The sequence below is a fragment of the Neopsephotus bourkii genome, unplaced genomic scaffold, assembly GCF_033783945.1.
Source record: "Neopsephotus bourkii isolate Nb327-2 ecotype Australia unplaced genomic scaffold, CSIRO-AGI_Nbou_v1 NB_663, whole genome shotgun sequence".
Taxonomy (NCBI): Eukaryota; Metazoa; Chordata; class Aves; order Psittaciformes; family Psittacidae; genus Neopsephotus; species Neopsephotus bourkii.
In genome coordinates this window covers 1,027,119-1,051,829 of record NW_026901162.1, presented here as the reverse complement: position 1 = coordinate 1,051,829, position 24,711 = coordinate 1,027,119, and the positions used below count along the sequence as shown (strand labels likewise).

The following is a 24,711-nucleotide window of genomic DNA, read 5'->3' as shown; positions in this document are numbered from 1 at the left end:
GGCCGCCTTCTCTATAGCCGTATCCCCGCTGTGCTCGGCGGACAGCGCCCGACGCTTTCCAGGCTCCCGCTGCAGTAGGTGGATCCCTGGGAGGCGCTAACCCCCTTCCCTCCTCCTTCCCTCCCTTCGCGGCTGAGGAGGCGCCTGAGCGCGGCGGCATCTCCCCTTGTCTCATTGGAGGGAGGAGCCGCCGCCGCTTGCGGGGAAGGTAAGCTACGGAGAGGGGGGGATCGCCGCCCCTGTCACTAAATCCCCCAGCCGTCCCCGTCCCCTTTCCTGCAGCACGGCCCCGCGCGCCCCCGGCCCAGGGGAGCGCAACCACTCCTGCGGCGACCCAGACCGTTACCCCGCGCTCCGGCGGACGTGCCCGCCCCGCTCCGCCACGCCCAGCGCTGCCACGTAGACTGTGGGTGTGGCGGGCCCGGGGCCTGTGGTGGTTTCAGCGCGAAGCTCGGCTCTGCGCGGGTGGTGGTTTTGCGGCCTCGGGCTGCCCTACAGACACCCGCTGCCGCGGCTGCGTGTGCGAAGGGAGCTGTGCTGAGGCCTGTTCTGTGTGCAGTGTGTTCCCCTGGGTCATGTTTACCAGGCACATGGTTTATAAATGGCTGGTAGCAGAGAACGAGTACTTGGGAAAACACGGGCTGTTAATGTCAGGGAGATGGGAGGGTTGCACTGTCTTCCCTTGTGGAGATGAGATTGACAGTAGTGGTGAACACGATTGTAGATGGTGCGCCATCAGGAACCATTTGGGCTGAACTAATGTTGAAGGATGTGGAAGCAGATGGGGGGTAAACGAAACACAGAGAATGATGACCCTGCTAAATGTGCAGCAGGAGAGCTAATCCTGTCCAATATGAGAAATAGATGTGACAGAGTTACAGGGGATGTGAATGATGTGATGGACTGTAAAGTAACAGGAAAAGATTGTATGGGTAAAAAAAGAGTCCAAGTATATCATTGCTTTGAGAAAAGAACACAAGAGTTGGATTCAGATGAGAATATTGATTACTGAGAGGAGTTATGTCACAAGTGGATTTCTTTCGTAGATACAGGTAACAGCATCATATGGTAAGGGCTTGTAGCAATCCAGTTGTTCTTACACAGTTGCTGTAAGCTTACCAAATAAGCATTGAATTGCTTTAGACTTACTTTAGACAGTAAGCAGTGTGAAAAATTCTGAGGTGACATGGTTTATTAGTCAGCTTGTGATCTTAAATCACATTTTTAATTAGATTAAATAAATAGGAATAAAATAGAGGGCTAAATGGAGACAGGATTGAGATGCTCAATTTTAGAAGGGCAAACTTTAAAAAATCAAGAGGATTAATTAGTGATGTGTGTTTGTGCAGGAATCCTGAGGGCCCTAAAAGGGAAGAAGGAATGGAATTGTTTTATGCCAAACCTAGAATCTATTGTGAATTTATATAAAAAAAATGAGAAAAGATCTATTAAAAAGAACTTCCACACTGATGAAAAAGGATTTTAGGGATAAAGGTTAGAAAAGGGATGGAAAAGCGAAGAAAAGTATAAGAGATGAAACACAGTTCTAAGGTGGGAATTGACAAAAGTAATTCTGAGTTAGTTATAGGCAATTGTTTTTTAAAACTTCTTTAACCATGTAAGTAAAAAGTAGAAGTAAGACTGAGTGATAAGGTTGAGGTAAAATAACCTTGGCAGCATTATGCATATGATTTGTTGCAGTTTGGATGAGGCTGTTGCAGTGGGTAGATTTAATATTGGATGCTTAAACTTATACCATAAAAGTTAATATTTTGTCTCTTAATTGTTTTTTTAAGAGTTGGGAAACCTCAATGTGTTATATCTAATCCAGTGTTCTTGCCACTAATCATTGGGCAGTTCCAGTATCAGAAGACTGTTGAAGAAATCCTCAGAGAGTTACATCTGTTCACAGATGAAGTGGGATAACTTTTCTTTCATATTCTATTTACTATTGTATCTGTTGCTTCTTAACATAAAGTATATTTTTATGCAGATACCTATAACTATAAAAGTTTAAACTACCATATTTCTCAGTCCGGGTATAGAATATGTGTTGTGTGTGTTTTATTTATTTATTTATCTATTTATTTACTTATTTTTAGATCTGTATTGATAAATGTGTTTGATGCATATACCTAGGCAAATTCTGACTTGAGCCAGGGAAGGATTGCAACTTCCTCCCACCTGCCTAGGCACTGCATGCTGGCTTCGTGGGAGGTGCTCTGGCAAGTGCCTGATGTTACAGGGACACGTAGCTACAGCCAAATTCATGCTGGAACCATGCTAGACATCACCTTGAAAAACCTCTTCTTTTGGTGACCCATCACATAGTGCTCTCAGCTGTAGGCAAGAGCCCTTATCATGGACCATATCTTCTATGTGCTGGAAAGCTGGGCTAAACTGAAGCAAGCAAGGAATGTAGAAAAAAACAGAAAACAGATATGCCTTAGTAATGCTTATGTTTAGTTCTTTTACTAAGGCTTAGAATGTTTTAGAAGATACATTTTGTAAATTAAGGATTTAGTCCAAATGAAACTAGAATTACCTTCCTTGGACATCTAAGGAAGTGATTAAAGGTTAGAACTTGTACAAGCTGTAAATATTTCTTTCTAGCTAGAGCAGACTTGAGATCAAAGATCCAACAGCTAGACCTGATGCATGGCTCAGTGTTTGGCTGCATCACATAACTGCAGACTGCTAACAATATAAGGTAGGTCAGATCAACTTAGAGGGGGCATAACAAAATGAGTACATTTGCATACTGGTTATCTGTTAATGCAGTATAGTATTTAAGATTACATAGTAACAGAAGGCTTCTTCCCAAACATACCATTCCTATGGCATTGAACTGATGTCCACTGAGGTTCTCACACACAGGTGGGATTCTTGACGTTTATAAAAATATAATAGCTCAGTCTTTCACGTATTTATTGCATTATTTGGACTTATTTTCCTCTATTACATGGTTAATATTTTTAATAAAGTTCTTTTAAAACCAGATCTTTGGAATACTTTTGTCTCCCTAAAGCTGATTCCTTGAATTCTCATGTTAGAAGGTCAAATGAAGGAGTAGTATAAGTTTCAATTCTACCAAGTAAGTTTTATGGTAAATTAAATTTTATGTAGCATTTAAAATCAACAAGAGCTGACAATTGCATCAGTTGTATTTTATTATGTCTGTGTGTATGCACGAATTACAGGAACCTGAGTGTTTAGAGTTTGTCTAACAATTCAGCAAAGAGAAAGAGCTTTTCAAGTTAATTTGCTGAAAATCTGGGATCAGCCACATTAAAAAATGCAAAAAATGTTTTTCTTCAACAGCTCAGGTTAGAGTTGGTTACATTACATTACATTAGCTTAGATTTAGATGCAGGGTTGACATCCTGTTCCCAAGAGACTGTCTAAAAAAGTATTTGATTATTTTAATACCCTTCAAGGTCTGGAGATAATGCACCTTTTTTTTTTTTTTCTTTTACTGCAGAAGTAAGCCACTAATTATGTGCAAATGACTCCAGCTTCCTCCTATAATGCTTTGCAGCACTAAAGGTAGTTGTTGCTTTGTTGTCATGATCTGAAACACTTGATTGCCTTCCAAAGGTATTTTTGTGCTTGTGTATAAGAAGTGTAAATATTTTTAAGCAAAAATATTTTTTATCAACATCTTCTTATCAGGCTTTTGTAGCTGCTGACCTTGACATTTCGGTAAGTCTATTAGAGATACAATTTTAGTATATACTTAATTATTCTTTTCTAGCCTTTGTATTTCTGGCTTTCATTAGTTTGTTATATAGTTTCTCTTGATAGCTGTCAGTAGTTTTATTTAATCTACTGGTTGGTGTCAGTCACATAAATGGATAGCCAAAGCTTTGAAATTATTTTTTCAGGGTGACTGTAGGGTTTACAGAATGAGAAAAAAATTTAAGATTCTTTTTTAATTCTGCTATAAATATTTTCTCTGTGATGATGCATTTTTTCAGTCACTTCCACTCATTGCTCACTGGTAAACCATACACTGTTCTACATTAATGGCGATGATAGACATCAGTTCAAAACGGAAAAGAAGGAATAGGAGAAATAAAGAAACTTAGTATGAGCAGTGTGTCTTACCATTACTTTTGAAAGTCATAGATGATTTTATAAAAATCTAATTAGTCAAATCGTTTTGCTAGCCCAAAACCCCACAGTGGGGTTTTTTTTAAGGTTAGGGGAAGGTGTCCCAGGAACCTACATATGATTTTTTCAAAGCAGTTTTGTCACTTAGGGCACAAATTTCACACCATACCCTAACACTTTTTTTAAATCATCAGAGAATTGAAAAATCATGCCCTCTGTTTTCTTTCCTGCCTTCTCACCTCTTTCAGAAAGTTTTTCCTGATGTATTTGCTCTTTATCACAGTGGTATTGAAGCATGGTGCTAAGTATGGGTAACAGAACAATATTCCCACTATCTTCCTTGCTTTAAATTTGCTTGTGTTTTCTTCTGTGTGTTGCTTGCATCTTAGCTTTCATAGCTTTTGTTCTTGATAACCCATTTCTTTTTGAGGGTAATGATATTACTGAAATAAAGGCCTTTGCAAATAGGTTTCAAGCATTTAGCTCCAATACAGAAAACTGCATGTAGATGAACCTCTGAAAACTTCAGTGGGGTTATGCTGAAGGTCCATCCCTGGAGCCAACAGGTGGAGTTGGATGTCATGCCAAGAGAGAGGTGGTGTCTGACAAAATGTTTTTGGCTGAAGTTTTGTCTCTGTGGAGACTGAGACAATAAAGCTGTCTTAGATCTTTTCGATTAGAAATTTCTGTAACAGTTGCCTACCTTGCACCGTCAAGGATGGCTGTCCTTCAGACTGCAGATACTCCAGTCTTTCAGAATTTCCTTGATCTAACTTTTAAATTACATGCAGATTTGCTCTTGCAAGTAGTAGACAGCCAGTACAGCTTGCATGAGGAGCTGAGAAGTCACAGTCTAATGTCAAGAAGCAAGAAGGGGAGGCGGCTATACTTGAGTTGGAGTTGGCAGTTTTTCAAGCAAGCACTTACTGTTTCTCAAGGTCTGAAGTTTCTTGGTAATGGAAAATGCTGCATCAATGTAATAATGAATGACGAGCTGAGTTCTGTCAATTAATTATCAGCACTGGACAGAGTAGTGACATTTCACTGTACATACAAAGAAGGAAGATCATTTTGAAACCAGTCTTCTTCCTAGTAAGGGAATATGACCTGTTCAATAGGAATAACTGTTGACAATATTACTGGTCTCTCCTCCTGTGCAAGATCACTTTGATCAGTTAGCATCATTTAATGACTACTGTTGTGGCAAACTGCTGGCAAATCACAAATATCAGGTTAGATTCCTTTCCTAAAGGTGTCAGCAAATCCCTCTTTTCTGTGACTTTTTCTTCTTGATGTTTGCTAAGCCTGTGGTTAGAGTCCTTGAGGAAGAAGCTCCAAACAGACCTTTGATTCAGCAGATGAAATTCATAAATGCTCAAATTAAGTGGGAGGAAATACTGAGTGGAGTTCTGAAAATTTTTGTTTGCCTGCCAAGTTCCTAGAGAGACTCTACAAGAATGTTTACATTTGAAGGAGTCAGTGAACCTGTTTAAATATTTAGGATTAAATAGTCTTAAACTGCTAGTAGAACTTGGCCATTAGAACTAGTATTTGTGTTCCTTAACTCAATCTTATCTATACCATAGAAATATATGTGCCTTACCCAAAGACCTGCCATAGTTGAACCAAAACCAGGGTTAGAACTTTCAGATTCCAAGACCTAAACTCAGACTGCCAGAATATGCTGTCCAGATTCTTAATTGTACATCTGGTCTGAAAATCTGTTTCTATTGATAATGCACATCCTATAAATTATTCAAGTAATTTACAAGGTTGGCAGTATTTTCTGAAGCAAAGTGAATATTTTAAGAATTCTCAGTAAACCTGAAAAGACCCAAATGTTTTTCTAACATTAGTTTTCAGAATGGAACTGTAAGAAAAGCATTTGAAGGTTTAAGCCAGAAACAGAAAGCTCCAACCAGTGTGCTGCTTTTTTTTCTGAAATAAATATCTTTTAAAATTATGTCAGCAAGGTTCTAAATGTATTTTTACTGCAATAAAAAGACATTGGAGTATTTTGTTTAATAAAATGTCTTCCTTTCCAATCACAGTCTGGTTAGTTTAAAAAAAATGAAGAAAAATGTTTTGCCCAAGAATTATTATTTGAGGTAAGAAAACAGAAGAGCAGAGTAACTGAACACTGTACAGTTGAATACAAAACCAAAATTGAGTGAGCTTTGTGTTTATTGTTTTCTCACCCCACAGAAGCAACTAGTTCTGACTTTAGTATTGTGTATAGTTCCATAAAGTATTGTTGCAGCAATATGATATGGTGATTTTAACCACAGTTCTCTCTCTGCAGGGGGACACAAGCACAAATCCTTATGGAGGATGAGCCTCCTCCTTCTCAAGGAATCAGTGTCAAGGTCAGAGTTTGATTTTGTATTGAGAATTTGTACTGCTGTATCCAAAAGAAATAAGCTTTGTTCCATTTGGCAGTAGATTACTACATGCTAGTAGCTGTCAAGATAAGCAGAAAACCAAAGCTACAGGTAAAAAAATTATACTAGAAAAAGAAATGTTGCTTATGTGATCCACATAATATTAGAAGAACAATATGTTTGTTTTAATTGGGTTGAATTGCTCCTTTGGCTTACAAGGCTGATTTAACTTAGTATTAATTTCTAAGTTTAGATGTTGCAGCCCAATGTTTCAATAACATAAACTTGTTAGAATTAACTTTTGTAGAATAATTTGAGGCAAAAAATTCCTGTCATTTTTCTATTTTCTTTGAATGCTTTGCATGTAAAACTTAATGAAACATCATTCAGAAACATCATTAGCAGCTTAATGATAATGCCTTTTAAGGTGATCTGTATGACAAATAAAACTGAATGACCAGTTTTCAAACTGATTGCTGAGGTCAGATGAAGTGAAGAAGTTTCTTGAGGTGTAACTGAGACATCTGTAGGCTAGCTGGGCCAAATGAAATCTCAGATTCTGGTCTCTGTCTTTAATGAGTTTGTGTAAAATAATGAAGGAACTGATCACTTATGGGACATAAATATTGGCAGGCTGATAGTCCAATGTTTGGGGGGTTTTATATATATATATATATATGTATTATTTTTTTTTTTACAAAATATAATGGAGAAGTGTGAGAGAAGAAAATCTTGAAAGGTGAGAGAGTGTCTGTTACTGAGCTGAATGTAACTAATAACTCCAGAGGCTGGATGTAAATTATGGAAATTTTTTAGTCTGATAAAGTTTGTGATTATTTCTTTTGTTTAAAAAAAAAAAAAAAAGGTGTTTCCTTGGTTGCTTTTAATAATGGTACTTTGGTTTTTCTTTCTGTGTAGTATTTTAGTGTTGAGAAATGTTACAGTTTGGGTTTGGGTTTTTTTTTTAACATGTTAATTATGAGAGCAGGACACAAATGCTTTGTAGAAGAAGGTTACAGAGAAAAACTTTCCTGTTCAAGATGTGGGTTCTGACCCACTGTGCACTTGCAATTTAAAGCCCACATTTTAGACCCGATATGTTATTCCACTAAGGGAATCTGTACAACTGAGGGGCACCCTGACTGTCGTTTTGAACCTCAGGTTTCATGAGTCTTGAGCAAAAGTGGAATGTAGTTTTGATGATGCAATTGGAAGAGCAGTCTGTGATGCTTTCAGTATTTATTATCATATTTTAGAAGTGCCTAAAATACTCCATAAACTTAATGCTAACCTATTGATATAAAACAATTGTTCTACAAACAGCACATGAATGAAGCCTGATTCTGTACAGATTCATGTCCTTTGTCTCTCATAACCCTGCTTTGTGTCGTAGAAGACAGCATGTGCTAGGACTAGCTTTGACCTGCTTGCTTCCTGACTTATTTCATAACATACATGTCTGATTGTCTAGCTGTCTACTGCCAAATAGATTGTGTCAGCGGAATCTTACTTCCCTTTCACTTACAAATTTGGCTGAAATTGGTCAGTTACTTGGTGTGTGGATGATGGGGAAAGAACTGGTGTGATCAAAACCGCAACTTTTCTTTAGCGATGACCAAACCTCCTTTCTGTTCCTCAGAATTATATATAAAGAAATGTGTGATTAACTGCTATTTGTGGAAAGATTTTAATTCAGGATTAATTTAAGGGTTAATGTCTGAAGTTTAAAACGTTATCTATGTTTCTGTGTACATTTTTTCGTAGTAAGTGGTACTAATCGAAAAAGCAGTATCCTTACTACTGACATAACATGCTTCAGACTCCAAGCTAGAATTTATTCACATCTTTGTTTCAGAGGTAGAAAAAATTACACTCTGTAAGCAGACCATTTTGTAAGTTTGGTACTTCACAGAATCATAGAATAGTTAGGGTTGGAAAGGACCTTAAGATCATCAAGTTCCAACCCCCCTGCCATGGGCAGGGACACCTCGCCCTAAACCATATTACCCAAGGCCTCGTCCAACCTAGCCTTGAACACTGCCAGGGATGGAGCATTCACAACCTCCCTGGACAACCTATTCCAGTGCCTCACTACCCTAACAGGAAAGAATTTCCTCCTTATATCCAGTCTAAACTTCCCCTGTTTAAGTTTTAACCCATTACCCCTTGTCCTACCTACTTGCTAGAAATAAACTAATGATGCAGTCCTCACTGTTACACAGTGAACTATGTAATGCCTGTGATAGGCAGAACCTATCTTACTTTACTGTCCTGCACTTACCTTCTGATCTGGCAAGTAACGCTGCTATTTTTTGTCACATTCAGAGCCTGTTTTAATTTCAGAAAAGATAATTGGATGCATGCTCCATGAAAATTTTGCTATTAAATTTTGATACTGCAACATTTTTTTCTGATTTATGATATACTAAAACAGTAGAAATGTTGCATGAGATTCAGACATTAGCTTGACTAGTTTTAATAACTGAAGAGACCTGTTATTCTTTTCCTTTAATTAGAAACTTATCATTGGTCCTTGGATAAGCTGGGAAATGTATAATTATCTTTTTTCTTTTATTACATGTCTACTTACATAAAATGCAGATATTCTTAGGAAGTTCCCAATGACTCAATTATTTTTGAAACACAGTTTCAAAAGTAAAGGAGAAAGGAAACATCTTCTAAAGTTTCCATTTTCACTGTGTGAAAAAAGTGTGTATTTTTCAAAAGTAAGTATGTTCTTGGGAAGACTTTATGATAGTTTCTTTTTTTTTAACAGTAATTTTAGCACCTGAGGAAAAAGATGCATGTTAATTTCAAGTTTTTAATGTGTACTTTGCACTCTGTATTAGAATCCTGTACATTGAATTCTATAAGTTATCAGTTATGTGGTATGGATACATTGAAAATATGACCTCGTCATTTAACTTCTTATATGGTACCTTTCTCCATGCATATAGGTCCTTTCTTTCTGGATCACAATGTATTCATTTATTTTAATGGCTTCCCAAGTATAGTTCTAGAATTAAAATACTGGTTTGTGCTTGAGAAAGAGAATGGTATTTCTCACTCTCTTTTGTTTTTTCCTTTTTTTTTTTAAATAAAAACCTTTTTACTGTCCAAACATATGTTTTTATCTCTGTCTAGGTATTTGATGTAATTTTTTATAATATCAGGTCTTGGAAGCAACACTACTGTCAGCCCTGAAGATGCTGGATGTTGGGAAATGGCCTATTTTTTCTCTCTGTTCTCAAGAAGAACTGAAGTTAATTCGTCAAGCCTGTGTATTTGGCAGTGCTGGTAATGAGGTGTTGTATGCAACTGAAAATGATGAGGTAATCATCCAAGAGTATATATGAACATGACATACTTATCATTTATGCATAAAGTTACTCTGAAAGCCAGTACTATGATGGTATAACTGGAAAAAGTTGCATGCTAAAATGTCTGATTGCTAGGAAAACACTTCCAATTCAAATTAGTGGCTTCCTACGACAATCAGACGATAAAGAGAATGTTGGGAGTCAGACATTCTTGAAGGTGCATAGTGACAGGATGAGAGCAGTGGAAAAAAGAATTTACCATGTGAATGGTTAAATTCTGGCAGGGTTGTGAGATCTTTCCTTGGAGACTTGAGTGACTGGACATGGTCTTGAGTCGTCTGATCTAAACCTTTGTTGAGCAAGGAGTTGGACTAGATGTCCTTTGGAGGTCATCCTCCATTCCACCCTAAATTATGATTCTATGATTCTTTTCTAACAGGTTTTTGTGCTTGGCATGAACTGCAGTGGGTGTTTGGGAACAGGTGACATGCAGAGCACTATTGAACCAAGGAGATTGGATTCTCTATGTGGCAAAAAGATAGCCTGTCTGAGTTATGGAAGTGGTCCTCATGTAGTTCTTGCTACAGAAGGTAAAGTATGATCTGAATATATATTTCTGTATTTCAGATAGTCCACTTTAATTAGTCCAGCAGATGGGGAAGGACTGTGCTGGTAACATAAGAGAGAGAAATGGGATAGACATTCCTGGCTGTCAAGTCCAACATATTTACATTGGTGAATATGATGTCAGCTAGCTCTGTTCATAGGTAGTTCTTTTGAGAAGTTTTTCAAGCTCTGCTTTGTTCTTTTTTGCTAATTTTGGAAGTTTTCTTCACTTTGCAGTTTAGTTTGGAACTTCTGATTGCTTTTGAAATGCTTTAGTAGCTACATTATACCCATATGTGCCAATGGTGTCCTTTAGCTAAAATGCATCTTTTCCCTCCTGTGCCTGCTTTTGGATGTGAGACCAGTTATGTTGCCTCTTAACCTTTTGGTTTGTGTTGTCTTGTTGACACTCTATTATCAACATCGTACTAGTGGCCCTTCTGTTCATAATTAAGTACATTATTCTGGAAGAGAAATAACTAATACTGAGTTCCAAGTGATGTTCTGTTACAGCCTGACTGATTATGTTAACATTTGTCTCTTTCTCTGTTAATGAGAAGAAATCTTTTTGAATAGTCTAGATTAGATGACCAAAGCTAGGTAAAGGGAATTATGTTGCACAGGTGTGACTATTATTTATATTCAATTACATTGCAATATTTTTTGCAGTCTTTTTATAGATGTATCTGTATCTTTCTGAGCTTTCTTACTGGCAGATCTCACTGACTCACTCATAGGCCTTACCCAGACGATGAAGTATTGCAAAAGAACACATCCAAAACTGATCTTTGATGATTTTTACTCATAATTCCATCCCACGAATAATTTCCATTCAGCCTCCTTTAACCTACCTTTCAGACAGCCATTACATATTTCACAATCCTTGTGTTAATTAGTATCATTTCCAGTTTACGTTGTATGTTTCTGTGTGGCTGTTTCACCTGTTTACTGGAATTTGTATTCCCATGTCGGTGAAAGGAAGGGAAGGTTTTTTGCTTTTGACAGGAAAAAGTAATTAGATTTAACCTGTTATTGCAAAGAAATACTGGTTTAGTGAGCACATTTTGCCTTTGCAGTAGGGAACCTTCATAGGGATTAAGGAGTTTGGTGATCGTTTGTAGAAATCTGATGGAGTTGTATGTCAAACCTAGCCCCTGCAATAACAGTATAACCTAGGTTTAGAAAATTATGATGATGATTGTGATGGACAAGATGAATGTAAGACAGCTATTTGTCAAGTCCTGCACCACTGTAACTAGAAGACACTCCATTTAAAACAAGTGAAAGAAAGGGAGTACAAAAAAGAGTTAGCTTCATGGATAATGGGGCAATATATGTACAAAAAAGAGAATCAAAAGTGCCTGATAATATCTGTACTCTAGTGATTGTAAGTGGTTGGGAAGTGCAAAAAGTGACTAGGCTTATGTTTGCCTTAAACAGCAGCTTTTTTCTGCTGCTGGTTGGAGACAGAATTTTGCACTAGGTTGACCATCAGTCTAACAGAGTTAGACATTTCATGCATTCTTAATTTTACTAGCACGTTTCTCAAAATACAGAACGTAAATAGTATGTTTAAATAATAAGTAAACACTATTATGTTTATTAATAAGTAATAATAAGTTTTTCTTACAAACATCCTCATGAATATTTTAAAGGAATGAAAGCTTGTTACTTGAATTTTCCAAAGTTGAGAAAGTGCCAGGGCAGATAAGAAATTCTGATTGCTTGTCAGTTACAAAGAAATGGAAATAGGGACTCCTGGCTGTCATTTATCCTTTTCTCTTCTGTATTGCACTATTTCCTTTCTTTTAGCTATGTGATTTCCTTCACTAAGGTTCTGGTGATACTATCCTGTTAGATTTGTGGTGAACACTATGTGAAGGTAGTATTGGTATTTCCCTGGGATTAAGAGCCCCAGAGGGCATATACATACATATGTACACACACAGTTAAATAGGCATATTGTTATTGAATTTGACTTATCAGTTTGTAATTTTATGTTGTGTACTCATTTTAAAACATCTTTTTACATTTTTATTATAGAAGGAGAAGTGTATACATGGGGTCATAACGCTTATAGTCAGTTGGGCAATGGTACAACAAATCATGGTTTCATTCCATGTCAAGTCTCTACTAACTTGGTGAACAAGAAAGTCATTGAAGTTGCCTGTGGCTCTCATCATTCTATGGTGTTAACATCTGATGGAGAGGTGAGAATAGCTGGAATAAATATCTCTTTTTCTCTTAATGGAATTCACGTATGTGAGAAATGAAAATATTCTGCACTTAGAGCATTAGACCTTGCTTCTTGTTACCCTCACAATGCTAATGCATTCCTAATGCAACACAAATGTTTGATAAAAATAGAAAACCTGTTAGGCTCTAGCTGCTTTAAGTATATGCAGAACATTGACTTTTGTGGCACATCTGCTTGTAATAACAAATCATAATGTGTTTGTAGAGGGCAGCTGGTTCCTTTCTATGCTATACTAAACTGTAAATGCTTAGTGGAGTTAAAGCTGACATAAATATAAATCACATTCGTGTAAGGATTGATACCCACAAAAGTAAAAAGTTTTCTGTCATTTACTTTGAGATGCCATTTGTGTCTAGTTAGCGGTTTTACTTTGGATTCTAGAAAAATAGCAGTGAATTCTTCCTGTATTAACTCAGTTGTCATGTTGCCTCTTACGCTTGGTTGGAGGAACAAAATAGAATATATAAATATTACGAGTGGCATATTTTTGATGGAAACAAGTAAATTGTAAACCTATGTATCTTCCTAGGTCTTTAAAAGAATACATCCACATGAACTCAAAATGCATTTTTTTATGCATATAACTTTTCTCTCTTGAATATGTACTTTGAACTGTTACATGGTAATCTTGTATGACAATTTTCTTACAACAGGTATACACATGGGGTTATAATAACTCAGGCCAAGTTGGATCAGGTTCAACAGCTAATCAACCAATTCCTCGAAGAGTTACCAGCTGCCTACAAAACAAAATAGTAGTTAATATAGCTTGTGGACAAATGTGCTCTATGGCTGTGGTGGAAAATGGAGAGGTAAGAAATTTTAAGTGAACTTTCTGACTTAATTTTGTATGATGTAATGTCACGGAATTAGATCATTTCAGTAATGAACTACTCAGAAAAGAAGTGTACCTTTCCAGACTCCTTCAAGTCTACCTCCTTATACTGCTTGTAAAAACCTTTGTCACAAATTGTTCTGCACATTCTGACATACTTCAGCACGCTTTCCCATCCATGCTGATTATGCTTTCTCATTTAGAAAGGAGGTAGAGTGAAACAGGGAAAATTGTTCACTGACATTTAATTTATGGCTTTTTGGTGTATGAGATTACTCATAAAATCTAGCAGCTGTTACTTTGTGTCATCTATCGAAGTTGGCTTTGAGTTGAAGGAATTCAAGTATCAAATTTAAATTTAAAAACAGTATTGTGGAGGTTAGGAGACTTTTATAAATTTTGGGATTAAATCATATTGAATCTGTATGTACATTTAGCATTTCATGATAGCTTCATTTTCTCATATGAAAATAACCAAGTTTACATCACTGATTCACTGATTTTAAGAGCTGGTATATTCTAGCAAAAAATTAAACTGCTGATTAATATGTTATCCCACTGCTGCATTCATAGAAAAATAAATTATTTTCAATACTGGAATCTTGAGTATCAAGAGTGTGAGAATAATCAGTGAATGCTATTTTAATTTTCAGTGCTCATATATGCACAGTTTGTCTTCAAGAAAACAGAGAGAAGAAAAGTTCATTTCATACATTTATTCTACTGCAATACCCCTTGAATTCCTCTTACACATTTTACCCTCATTGCAAAGATACTAAGAGGGTTGTAGTGTTCTTGTTGTTTTACTTTATGCTAACTGAAGATTTTGGGCTGCCTACATCCTCACTCAAAGCATTTCAGTTTATACCTAAATAGCTATTGACTGCAGTAGAACATATGTCACTGAAATTACCAGAGCTCAGTATTTTTGCTTTTTGTTATGTTCATCATAAAGCTAATAACAGCCCACTGAAACTGTTGTGCAAAGCACACAGTTTGTACTCCATTTAGGGTGGTGTATTTTCTTTTAGAGGATTTTTGAATGAGAATTTAGCTCTTGGGAAAAGGGAAGTATTTGTGCTGAATTTGCTCTGTGCTGGGAAACACCCATATGAATCACTTATTTTCTACTCTTCATATTAAAATATTGTAGTCTTACATAATCCGACTCTTAAAGAGCAACATGAATATGGACATTTAGAATTTTAGATGAGCATGCAGATGGTATTTTAAACAGAAACAGCATCCAAAATTTGTGGTGCAGAGTAACATAGACAGTTGAAATCCCTGTCTCTGTTTTTAAGGTCTATGTCTGGGGTTACAATGGTAATGGCCAGCTTGGACTGGGCAGCAGTGGCAACCAGCCAACACCATGCCGAATAGCAGCTTTGCAAGACATTCGCGTACAGCGGGTATGTGTGTGACACTCCTTGTCAAACCCATTGGGAGCAATTGAATACATGCTAAGACATATGCTATGTTTGGAGGAGATAGTCCTTTATCTCTTTGTTTGAAGCACTGTTTATAAGAATAGAAACATGTATCTTAAAATGGAACTCTCTCAGTAGGGGAGAAACTGGGATCTTGTGGAGTTCAGTGGGAATTTTGCCATTATTCTCTGTGAGTTCAGGATTTTACGTACATAGAACTAGGCCATTAGAAATGATTTTTCCTTTCCCTTTTTCATGTAAAAATTAAAAAAAACAAAAATCCTGTTATTTTAGTAAATAAGAAAGTCTTCATAGGCTTTCCCATTCTTAATTAACCCCTTCTTTTTTGAGATGATGTTGCAGTTTAGCATTTTGTCTTTCTGGCAGACTGAATATCATTTTCAGAGTTGTACTCCAACCACAATGACTAACTGGTGTTCGGAGTCTGAACAAACTGTCTCCAACTGCTTTTGGTCAACAGTTGGTATGATTCCTTGGTTAGTCTTGATCTTGGGTGGCTGTTACACTTATTTACAAAACAGGTGAGCACAGGGAGGGGGCAGTTTTATCTGGCTGGCAGGCAGGAGAGGAGCAGATAGGAAGACCTTGCCTATTTTTACAGTGGTAAGCTATTCACTTTGGAGCAGTTGCCCATAGAGCAAGGTCAGTGCAAGACAATCTGCCTTTGTCTGCATTTTTTGCTTCATACTGTTCATATTTGTCATATAACTTTCCTTGTATCTCAATTTCTAGCTATTCTTTTGCTGTACTCTTGGGATCATCTGGCAGGGTTCCTCATACATTTTTCATCAAAGTCACCTCATCTACTTTGCTTCCCTTTTTAATAAACTTATCTGTATCTGTAGTTTTAGTAATTTTTACACTAGTATAGAATCAGTTAATGTATAGCATAGCATGTATCTATCTGTAATGTTACTGTTGCATAAAAATGAGATTTTTCTTTTTATTATTCTCTACAGGTTGCCTGTGGCTATGCACATACATTAGTGCTAACAGATGAAGGTCAGATTTATGCCTGGGGGGCCAATTCATATGGCCAGTTAGGTACTGGGAACAAAAGTAACCAGTCCTACCCTATAACAGTTGCTGTGGATAAAGACAGGTAATACTTACAGTCTTGCAGTCAGGTATCAGTGGGTATGCTCTCAGAAGAGCTACAGAAAATTATGTCATTTTTAATGTATTTTTTTGAAAAAATAACCTATCACGTTTTACAATAGTTCTTCTGCTAAATGTGGATGGAATTTTCACTGAAAGTCTGCCCCATAACCATCCTTGTGAAAGAGAAACTTAATCTTGTGAGACTGAATGTGTTATTTCTGCTTCGGCTCATACTGTACTGTATAGGCCTTAATTGCAGTTTCTCTTCAGTGGTATAGTTTCATTGTTTGAAGTCAGTAATAAAGGCTTTATTGTCTCTGCATAAAAATTGCAGTTTAATATGCTACTTTTGACAAGAAGTGCACACAGAAAAACTGAAGAGTGGACATCTGCAGTTAGTGTCATTTCTGCTATTAAATCTGGCTCATAACCCAAGACGGAGCAAAAGGGAGGAGCTCGCTCTTTGTATTGTTGCCTGAAAATCATGCTTAGATTTGCACAAGTTAAATATTTTCCTGTAAGACCTTGATGGCTAGTACAGCAGTTATTTCTATTGCTGATGTAAAGCCATCCATACCTGTGGCGAGAAATTTGAATCTATTGCTTACTACTGCGGTCTTGATTTTGGCCTCATATTGTGAATAATAAGAAAAGTGAGATGTCCCTCTTGTGTCAGTTATTGTAAGGAAGAAGCAACTCCTCTCCGGTGATGAGACATGTCCGGGTGTTGAGCTTTTCTTTGTGTGTTCTGAACATATTTCTTCATGTGTTTGTGCTTTGCTTACACTGTAACTGATTTTTTTCTAGACACTTCAGCTGCAGTTAAATTGTTACCACATTTCAATACATGTATGTATTGAAAGGTATTGTATGCTGCCTTTCCCTTTTGCTGGCCAGAATATGCATTCCTGGTGTCAGTGAGGATATTACCTCACTAAAGCCTGCAAGATTTGTACATACAGCTTTAAACAAGTTGTTTCCCAGCCCCAGGCAGCTGGGAAAGCAAGTAAACAAGCAGTAGTTCAAACTGCAAACCAGTGGATTGTGTAATCCCCTGTGGGAGTTTTGAAATCCCAAATCAGCATTAGGATTAGTGAGATAGCCTAAGCTAGCTAAAATACACTTAGAAAAAGATTTTAGTGCTGTTTGGTTCTGATTTTAAATTTTCAAAATAAAAGTCCATTAAACTTAAGTAATGAGAATTGTATGAGTGATGACACTTCAGTGTTTTAATTCGATGTTCAAATTTTTGTTTTATAACTGGTACCAATAAGCAAGCAGGAAAACGGTTTTTCATTAATTTTCAGTTATAGCCAAAATGCAAATACCTGTTTGTTTGTTGTTTTTTCCTTTAAAAAAATGCCTCATTTCCTTCTTCATCTTCTCCAAGAAGATGCATCTTTTCTGCAGTTTACTGCAACCATTCACCTCACTGCCCAGCACCACTGACGACATTTAGAGACCTAAAACTCATCATAGCTATGTCTGAGGGAGCCAAGAGGGTCAGTAGGGCATGTGCTGCAGCAGACAGTGCTGCTCTGCTGCAACAATGTCTCCTTACTCCCAAAATGCTTTCTCACTTTCTCAGTGCACACTATTTGAAAAAATATTGATGGCCCTTTTAATTTTGCTATGTACCGTTGGAAAACATTCTTGCAATTGGAAGCTCATGCGTGCTTGCAAATACATTTTGCACTAGAGAAAGACAGGAGGTGGTGGGCTTCTTCACTGCCTTTTGTTCTTATGAGAATGACTTGCTTTTTTAATTTGTTTGCTCGTAAATTCAGAGTTATAGAGATTGCCGCCTGCCACTCTGCTCACACGTCGGCTGCCAAGACCCAGAGCGGCCAAGTGTACATGTGGGGCCAGTGCCGTGGGCAGTCCGTGATCCTTCCCCACCTCACGCACTTTGCCTGCACTGATGATGTGTTTGCTTGCTTTGCTACCCCGGCCGTTATGTGGCGTCTTCTGTCAGTAGGTGAGCTTAAATATTTCTTGTTTCAACATCTTCGAAATACAAACATTAGTGCATAAAGCACTTGCATGTATTTGAAGCTTAAACTTAGTTTCTTGCAGAAATTTATACTGGGAAGCATAATCATAATCATATATTACATATGTGCAAATGGTAATACGGAATTGTAAAAACTGCGAAGGCCTGATGGCAGTGCTAATTGATGTCTGTTTTATTGATGTGTTTTATTTCTGTGGGGAAATACCTTGGGCTTGGGGAGGGTTTTTGGCTGTGCAGCCACTGCATGTTACTGTAGAATGGCCACAGGTGGAGAAGCTGAGCTTGAATTTGGAGACTTGAGGAGCCATACAGAATATTTACGAACCCTTAAGCTTTCTTTGATGCCCTTAAGTATATACTGAGAATTGAGGGAGCCAAATTCCAGTGTTCAGAATTGGCCACAGGCACTTAAGAGTCTTATGACAAGTGATCATGACACGGGCTTCTGAAGAGACAGGTTGCTGGATCTTAGGTATTTGGCCAACATTAAGGTCTGTCTTGCTGGCCTTGGCTAGAAAGATCTAAGTACATAGCATTGTCTAACAGAGACCTCATTCTTCAGCTACAAATGCAGTTCCATATTGGTCGCTAATAAAGTAACTGGCTTAGGTGACCTAATCAAAGATGAGACTCTTGGGGTTGTCTGTAAGTGTCATCTGGGAGCGTACACTAAAAGCTAAAATGCAGCAACTTGTTAATGTGTAATTTGAGCTGTACTGAATCCATTGTGCTTCCTTTCCACTTCTCTACTGCCTATGTAATTGCTATTGTGTTGCTGCATGCTTTTGTCTGACATTTGTAAAACACTCTTTGCTCCCTTGGTGCTTTCTGGATGCCAAGGCAAGGAGGTTCTGTTAACAGTACTCATATTTCAGCTTTGAGAGACTCCAGGATTAAAAGGGGAATACTGTTCTCAGGAAAGTGTTTTGACAGAATGTGCAGTTTAGGGCACAGTCCAGAGACCCCCATTTTCTCTAGGTGAGGCAGTTGTGGTTTCTAGGGTGGCTTGTTAGAACTGTAGGAGACATGCTTAATTACTGGGGAAATTTTTAATATTCCTAATAATCACCTACTACTAATTAGATGTAAATTGTGTTACTCCACTAAAATCCCAGGCAATGGGGTGGTTCATTCCATGTAAATATGTGTTTGTCAGTTAAGTTATACATAGAAGTATCTGTAGTACATTCAGAGTTTTCTTCCATAGGAGATGATTATTTTATGGATGGGACATTATTAATATATGTATCTTCTTATGTACAGTAGCAGGGTTCTGGGGCTCTTCATAGAATCATCTTCCATTTATTCTTGCACAGTTAAAATATTAATTCACGGTAGTGGAATTTCTTCTCCACTTTTCTCTTGACTTTTCTTCTCAGTTTAGTGCAGAGAATATTGAGGAATTTTACAAAGGAGTGTGGAACAAAGTAAAAAGCATAAACTGCCTCTTTTTCATTCCTCATAGTGAAGACAACTGTTTGAGACTGAAAGTGTCTGTTAGGTTTTACAGTGCTCATTTCTGCAAATTCATCTTTTCTTATCTTCTTTTACAAATGATAATTTCAGTCAGACATGCTGGTTTAGGTCAGCTAAAAGAGTCCTGATTAGGATTATATATGTTTATTCCTGTAATTATCACCTTTGTGCTGAAGACTTCCAAGTAACCCATTTATTAATAAGCATGTTGCTCATTAATACTCAGAGATATTCACTCTCTCTAATGCAGTGTGGTTAAGACTATATCCATAGCTATTTCCCAACACATCTTTTCCTGTGAACGGTACACCCAGCCTCCTTTCACTCTTTCACACCTTGGGAGTAATTTTTGACTGTAGCAGCTCTTCATATTTTGGGGGTTTTGACATTGAATTCTTGGTCCCTCTGGAAATAATGTTGCAACATTGTGGCAACATGGTAGCAAAGCACAAGGTAAAATCTTACAGGAGGAAAAGATTGTTTTAGTTTTAAACAAAACTAATTTCAGATGCACTTTCAAACCCACATTCTCATAAATGCCAAATGGTCTGTCCAGCATCCCAGCACTAAAATGTGTATTCAGGTGATCTCAGCAGGGTTCCTTATGGTGACACTGGGTAAAACATGCTGTTGATCAGCCCTTATTGTGTGTCCTTGATTTTTTTTTTGGTTAGCTGACTGTGCTGGTTTTGGATATCCCTTTTTGCATGCTTTAGGAGCTGAGGGTGACTGGTCTCTTCATCCTGTCCCACCTTGGCGAGTTATCAGGACTGATTCACTGTTGTTTGTCTCTGGATCTCCATGTGGTGAGAATCCTCAGGCAGCTGCATCCTAGGATCTTAACATCGGCTGAACTAAGTGCTATGGCTATCTGCCATGCTTACAGCCCTTCTACCTTGGTTGTATTCGGGTGCTTCAACACCCATTCATTCCTTGTTTGTGTCAGTCCTTATGTTTCTAATACAATTCTTAGTGCTGACTACTAAGGAGCTTTCTTGGCTTTGTGCCTTGTCAGTGTGAATTGTCTCTTCATTTCCTTCCTTTGGTTCCCCCTTAGCTGCTGTAACAAATAAAGGCACCTGTTTTCCCTCCAAGAATTTCCTAACTGAATTCCACTATATTCAGTTTACCTCTGCTGGTTGTAGAAGTCGTCATCTGGAGATGTGTATTGGTGGATATATGAATTGCCAGTTAGCTTTGAAGAAGAGCTTCAGCTTTGCATTTGTTGTTAAAATTGTTACTTATTCAAATAGAAGAGGTCTGAAGAAATAAACCACGCTGTACAAAATAAGAACTAACAAAGCATTTCAGAGTATTATTATATCAGAAGGATTTTTTTATTATCATTACATTGGATTCTCCCCAGTCCTTTTACCTGTCAGCGGGTGCACTTTGATGATTACTGCCCAAATTGGGTAAACCTGAACATAAGTGACATCATTTAAATGAAATGAAAAGTAATTGTGCTTAACAAAGGTTAACACTATACAAGTGTTATTTTTTTTTTTTCTAGAGCTTATGGTGAAGGTCTTTCCATTTCCAGTAGAATATTATTCTTTCTTCTTGCTTGGTAGGTTGTAGGACCTAGCATTTGTGTAATTTTTTGTAGGGAACAGCTTATTACTGACCCACAAATAAACCAATACTCTGTATTTATATGGTAAGAAGGCAAAATGTTTTCTGGGTTAAGAATGAGGTTTGGGGGGGTGGCTTATTTTTTAGTACTGTAAAAGAAAATAGTTCTCTGAGGCTACTAAATATGATAGAAACAGTTGGGAAATCAACATTTTTATGCAGACAGCAGATGGCTTTTCAAGGATATCTGGTAACTTTATAATGCAAGTGTCATGCACAGTAGGAAATACCTTTGCCACAAGCAGGAATATGCAGACATTCACATGGAGTGCTTCTAACACCCTAAATCTAGGGAAAACACTTTTTGAATAGACTTGTAACTGCTGGTATTTACCACTGGGGATATTGTACTGGGCAGGTGACCTTTTAGGTATCTTAGAATAACTGTCATTTTTCATTTAGAATAATTTACCCAGTGATGCCTGATAGCATTTGATATCAGATGCAGCATTAAACTTCTGAGACTGTGTTAATTTTCTTTTTCTGATCTTTTATAGATGATTTGGAGGAATTGAACTTTTTTTTTAACAGACATAGTAAGAAGAAAACTATCCTTTATTTGCTTTTCTGAGGGTTCACACTGAACACATAGTCTGCTGGGTTTTATTACTAGCCTTACAGAGGTGTATTTATCAAGAGTGTTAATAGCTGACAGATATCCAGGACATTATCATGAGAGATACTTGTATTACTTACTATTTACTATTAATCCCCCTTTTTATTCTAGAGCCTGATGACCATCTAACAGTAGCCCAGTCACTAAAGAAGGAATTTGATAACCCTGAAACTGCAGACCTGAAGTTTCTAGTGGATGGAAAATACATTCATGTTCATAAAGTTCTTCTCAAAATTAGGTAAGGCACAAACTATACTTAAATACAAAATAAACTGGATAGTATAGTCTACTGTGCTGAGTAACTACTGCTCAAAATTCTTGACTTACTCTTGCAAACTCCCTTTTCCCTCAGTCATGGGATTCACCTGCTGTTCTTTCACTGTTATTCTCTATTCCTCATTTCCTTGCTGCTTTGAATTTCTAAACATGCTGCTTACTACCAGCCTTTTCATCACTTCCCTCTGTCCAACATGTATTCTCTTTCATGCTACCTAAATGTCCTTGACCCCGATTTCTAATAACCTTTTTCTGCTGAGGAAAAGGCTCTCTTCTTTCTGCTGCCTTCCCAGTAGTTTGAATCAGTTTTTCCTCCTTCATATGCTTAGCTTCCTCCACTGGGATGATTTGAGGGTTTTGTGTCTATTCTTGCCTTTCTTTCCTTCAACAGGACCCTTCAGTTGTTTCAGCAACTTCCGTAGGTGCTTTTCAGATTTTCCTTTTTTTTTATCAGACTTCTTATCCTGATTGTTTTATCAGAAAATTTGAATTCTAAGCTGGCACTTTGTTTGTTTTACAGCTTATTTTCCCCCCCTCTCTTTTCTGCTCTCCTCTTACTACTGCACTTACATTTATTACTGCTTTCTTCCCTTTACTGGTATCATTGCTTGTACATTACACTCATGCCTGTAGTCCGCTGTCTTTGATTGCAGTGACATCTGTCAGATACCACTTCATCAGATACCACTTCAAATCTTGTGTATCCCCAAAATGTTTCTGGGGTTCTTTTTCCTGATAATCAGACTATATGTAACTTTCCTTGTTCCTTTTTGTCCACTCTACATTTCTCGCATTATACGGCATTGTGGGAAGAAAATGTGAGTCTAATTGTGAAATGGATTTAAATGTAGGGTATTGGCAAAGTAATATGCAGGCACGTCTACAGAATTAATATTTTCTTTAAGTCTTGTAGTCTCATGTTGCAACTGGATCAGAGGATAATGTATTTAAAATGCTTTTTTGCAGCACTCAGCTTGTTCCAGAGCATTGTAATGAATGTAGTGCTGGGAAAAGTTCCTTTTCATTATCCAGCCATTTCTTTACTACTCATGAAAACTTTTCTCCATCTTGTTCTCTGCCTGCTGTTGAACTAGATCATATTGTTGGTGGTTATTACCTTGTCATGGTGGTGAAATGGCTGGGCAGCACCTAGTTCACTGAGGGGCTGGGCAAGCAACATATCTGCAAAAACAGACACATTTGAGTATTTGGGTGGGATTTGCCTACTCTGCTTTTAACCAGCCAAAATGAGGTGTCTGGTCTGTCTCTGCTGACAGATAGAGGGAGAGCGACACTCCAAAGGATGAGTCACTCCAAGGTGTTTTGCAGGCTTAAGGATAAGTACCAACTGATTTTTATTTATTTACTCATTCATTTTTTGGGAGCACAATAGCACCACCTTCTCTCTGACTTCCTACTTTTGTGTGGTCCCACTGGGACAACAGACCATTCCCAATGTCTGCTCCACAGCTGGATGGATAGCACGGTCACCACTACTTAACCTGAGACTCTGGGAGACAAAGCAGTTGGGTTTGGTCTGCCTCTTCCAACGCCACAATGCGGTAAAAGATGTGGCAGAAGCTAGATAATGAGTTTTTAATTTTTTATGAATTTGACTTGAGGTTTATTTATTTTATTAAAAAAATGTAATACTGAGATAAAGTTCTTTAAAAAAAAAAATTAAGATCAAATATGACGAAGTTAAATTAAGTGATAAAGAATTCCTTTTTATTTGTATTTGAGTAAAGCTGTCTTTCCAATGTAGACTTAGGAAACTAACCTACCTTTTACATCAAAGTTTTAGTAAAAGAAAAGCACATTCTGATGCAGGAGAGTTCAAAAGTAAGTAGTGTAGTACAAAAGAGTCCAGTTAAGTTGTGGCTCTTGTAGGGAAAGCTAGCTGAGGTGGCTGTGTTCATTTACATTGGCAAAGTGTTGCAAACAATGCGAATGTTACAGGAGTTTTCTTAGGGAGTAGTAAGTTCTGTGAACTGTAAGTTGCAGAGTACAGCTGTCAAAGGCAAGGCTTTTTGCTTGTTTCTATCTTGTCTGTCACAAAAGTATTCTGACTTAGAAGAAAACAGTGATGAAAGATCTGGATGAGAATGTCTTAACCTTAAATATTTTTTTAATCCTTAAGTATAATGGTTAAGTCTAAATCCTGTATGGACTCTTGAGACTGGAAAAAATATTATCTAGAATATTAATAATTTCCCTCCTCACTAGGTCATGTTGGAGAAAACAGTTTGAAATGCGAGAATTGTCTAAATTAATTGTAAGCTTTATCTGCTATGAGTCAGGTAATAAAATTCACAGTTAATGTATAACATATTTAAGAAAATTACATCAAAACCACACGGACCATCCTTAAGGATACTGGAAGTAGAAATGGAGCCTACCATAAATATTAATAACAGAAATAAAGGAATATTCTGAATTATGTATTTATAAAGCTTACAAGCCTTATAAAGCTTAAAAAAATTAACATGCTCAAACTAAGAAACCATGTAGCTAGAATTTATGGTTGTGTATTTAGTGTGTTATGACTGATTTGGTTTTTTTACTAACTTCTTGCTGCAGCTCATATTTCAAGCTTAACTCTCACAGCATACAATCTTTGTTCATGTTTT

The 24,711-nt window shown here is 37.3% G+C and overlaps 1 protein-coding gene across 2 annotated transcripts in view; it reads left to right on the top strand.

Moving 5' to 3' along the window:
• The first annotated feature begins 1,910 nt into the window (after window positions 1–1,910).
• Window positions 1,911–24,711, top strand: part of LOC133212084 (RCC1 and BTB domain-containing protein 2) — a 30,897-nt gene continuing 8,096 nt past the window's right edge. Inside the window, exons 1-10 of one of the 2 annotated variants that reach the window (XM_061353116.1) lie at window positions 1,911–2,877; window positions 6,416–6,479; window positions 9,668–9,826; window positions 10,254–10,404; window positions 12,464–12,630; window positions 13,331–13,489; window positions 14,817–14,924; window positions 15,923–16,065; window positions 17,852–18,042; window positions 21,917–22,043. In XM_061353116.1, coding sequence (XP_061209100.1) covers window positions 2,852–2,877; window positions 6,416–6,479; window positions 9,668–9,826; window positions 10,254–10,404; window positions 12,464–12,630; window positions 13,331–13,489; window positions 14,817–14,924; window positions 15,923–16,065; window positions 17,852–18,042; window positions 21,917–22,043 — 1,295 coding nt within the window. In that variant the 5' untranslated portion in view covers window positions 1,911–2,851. Of the gene's footprint in view, window positions 2,878–3,491; window positions 3,547–6,415; window positions 6,480–9,667; window positions 9,827–10,253; window positions 10,405–12,463; window positions 12,631–13,330; window positions 13,490–14,816; window positions 14,925–15,922; window positions 16,066–17,851; window positions 18,043–21,916; window positions 22,044–24,711 lie in introns of those variants that run through there. The other variant, XM_061353117.1, reaches the window with a different exon arrangement.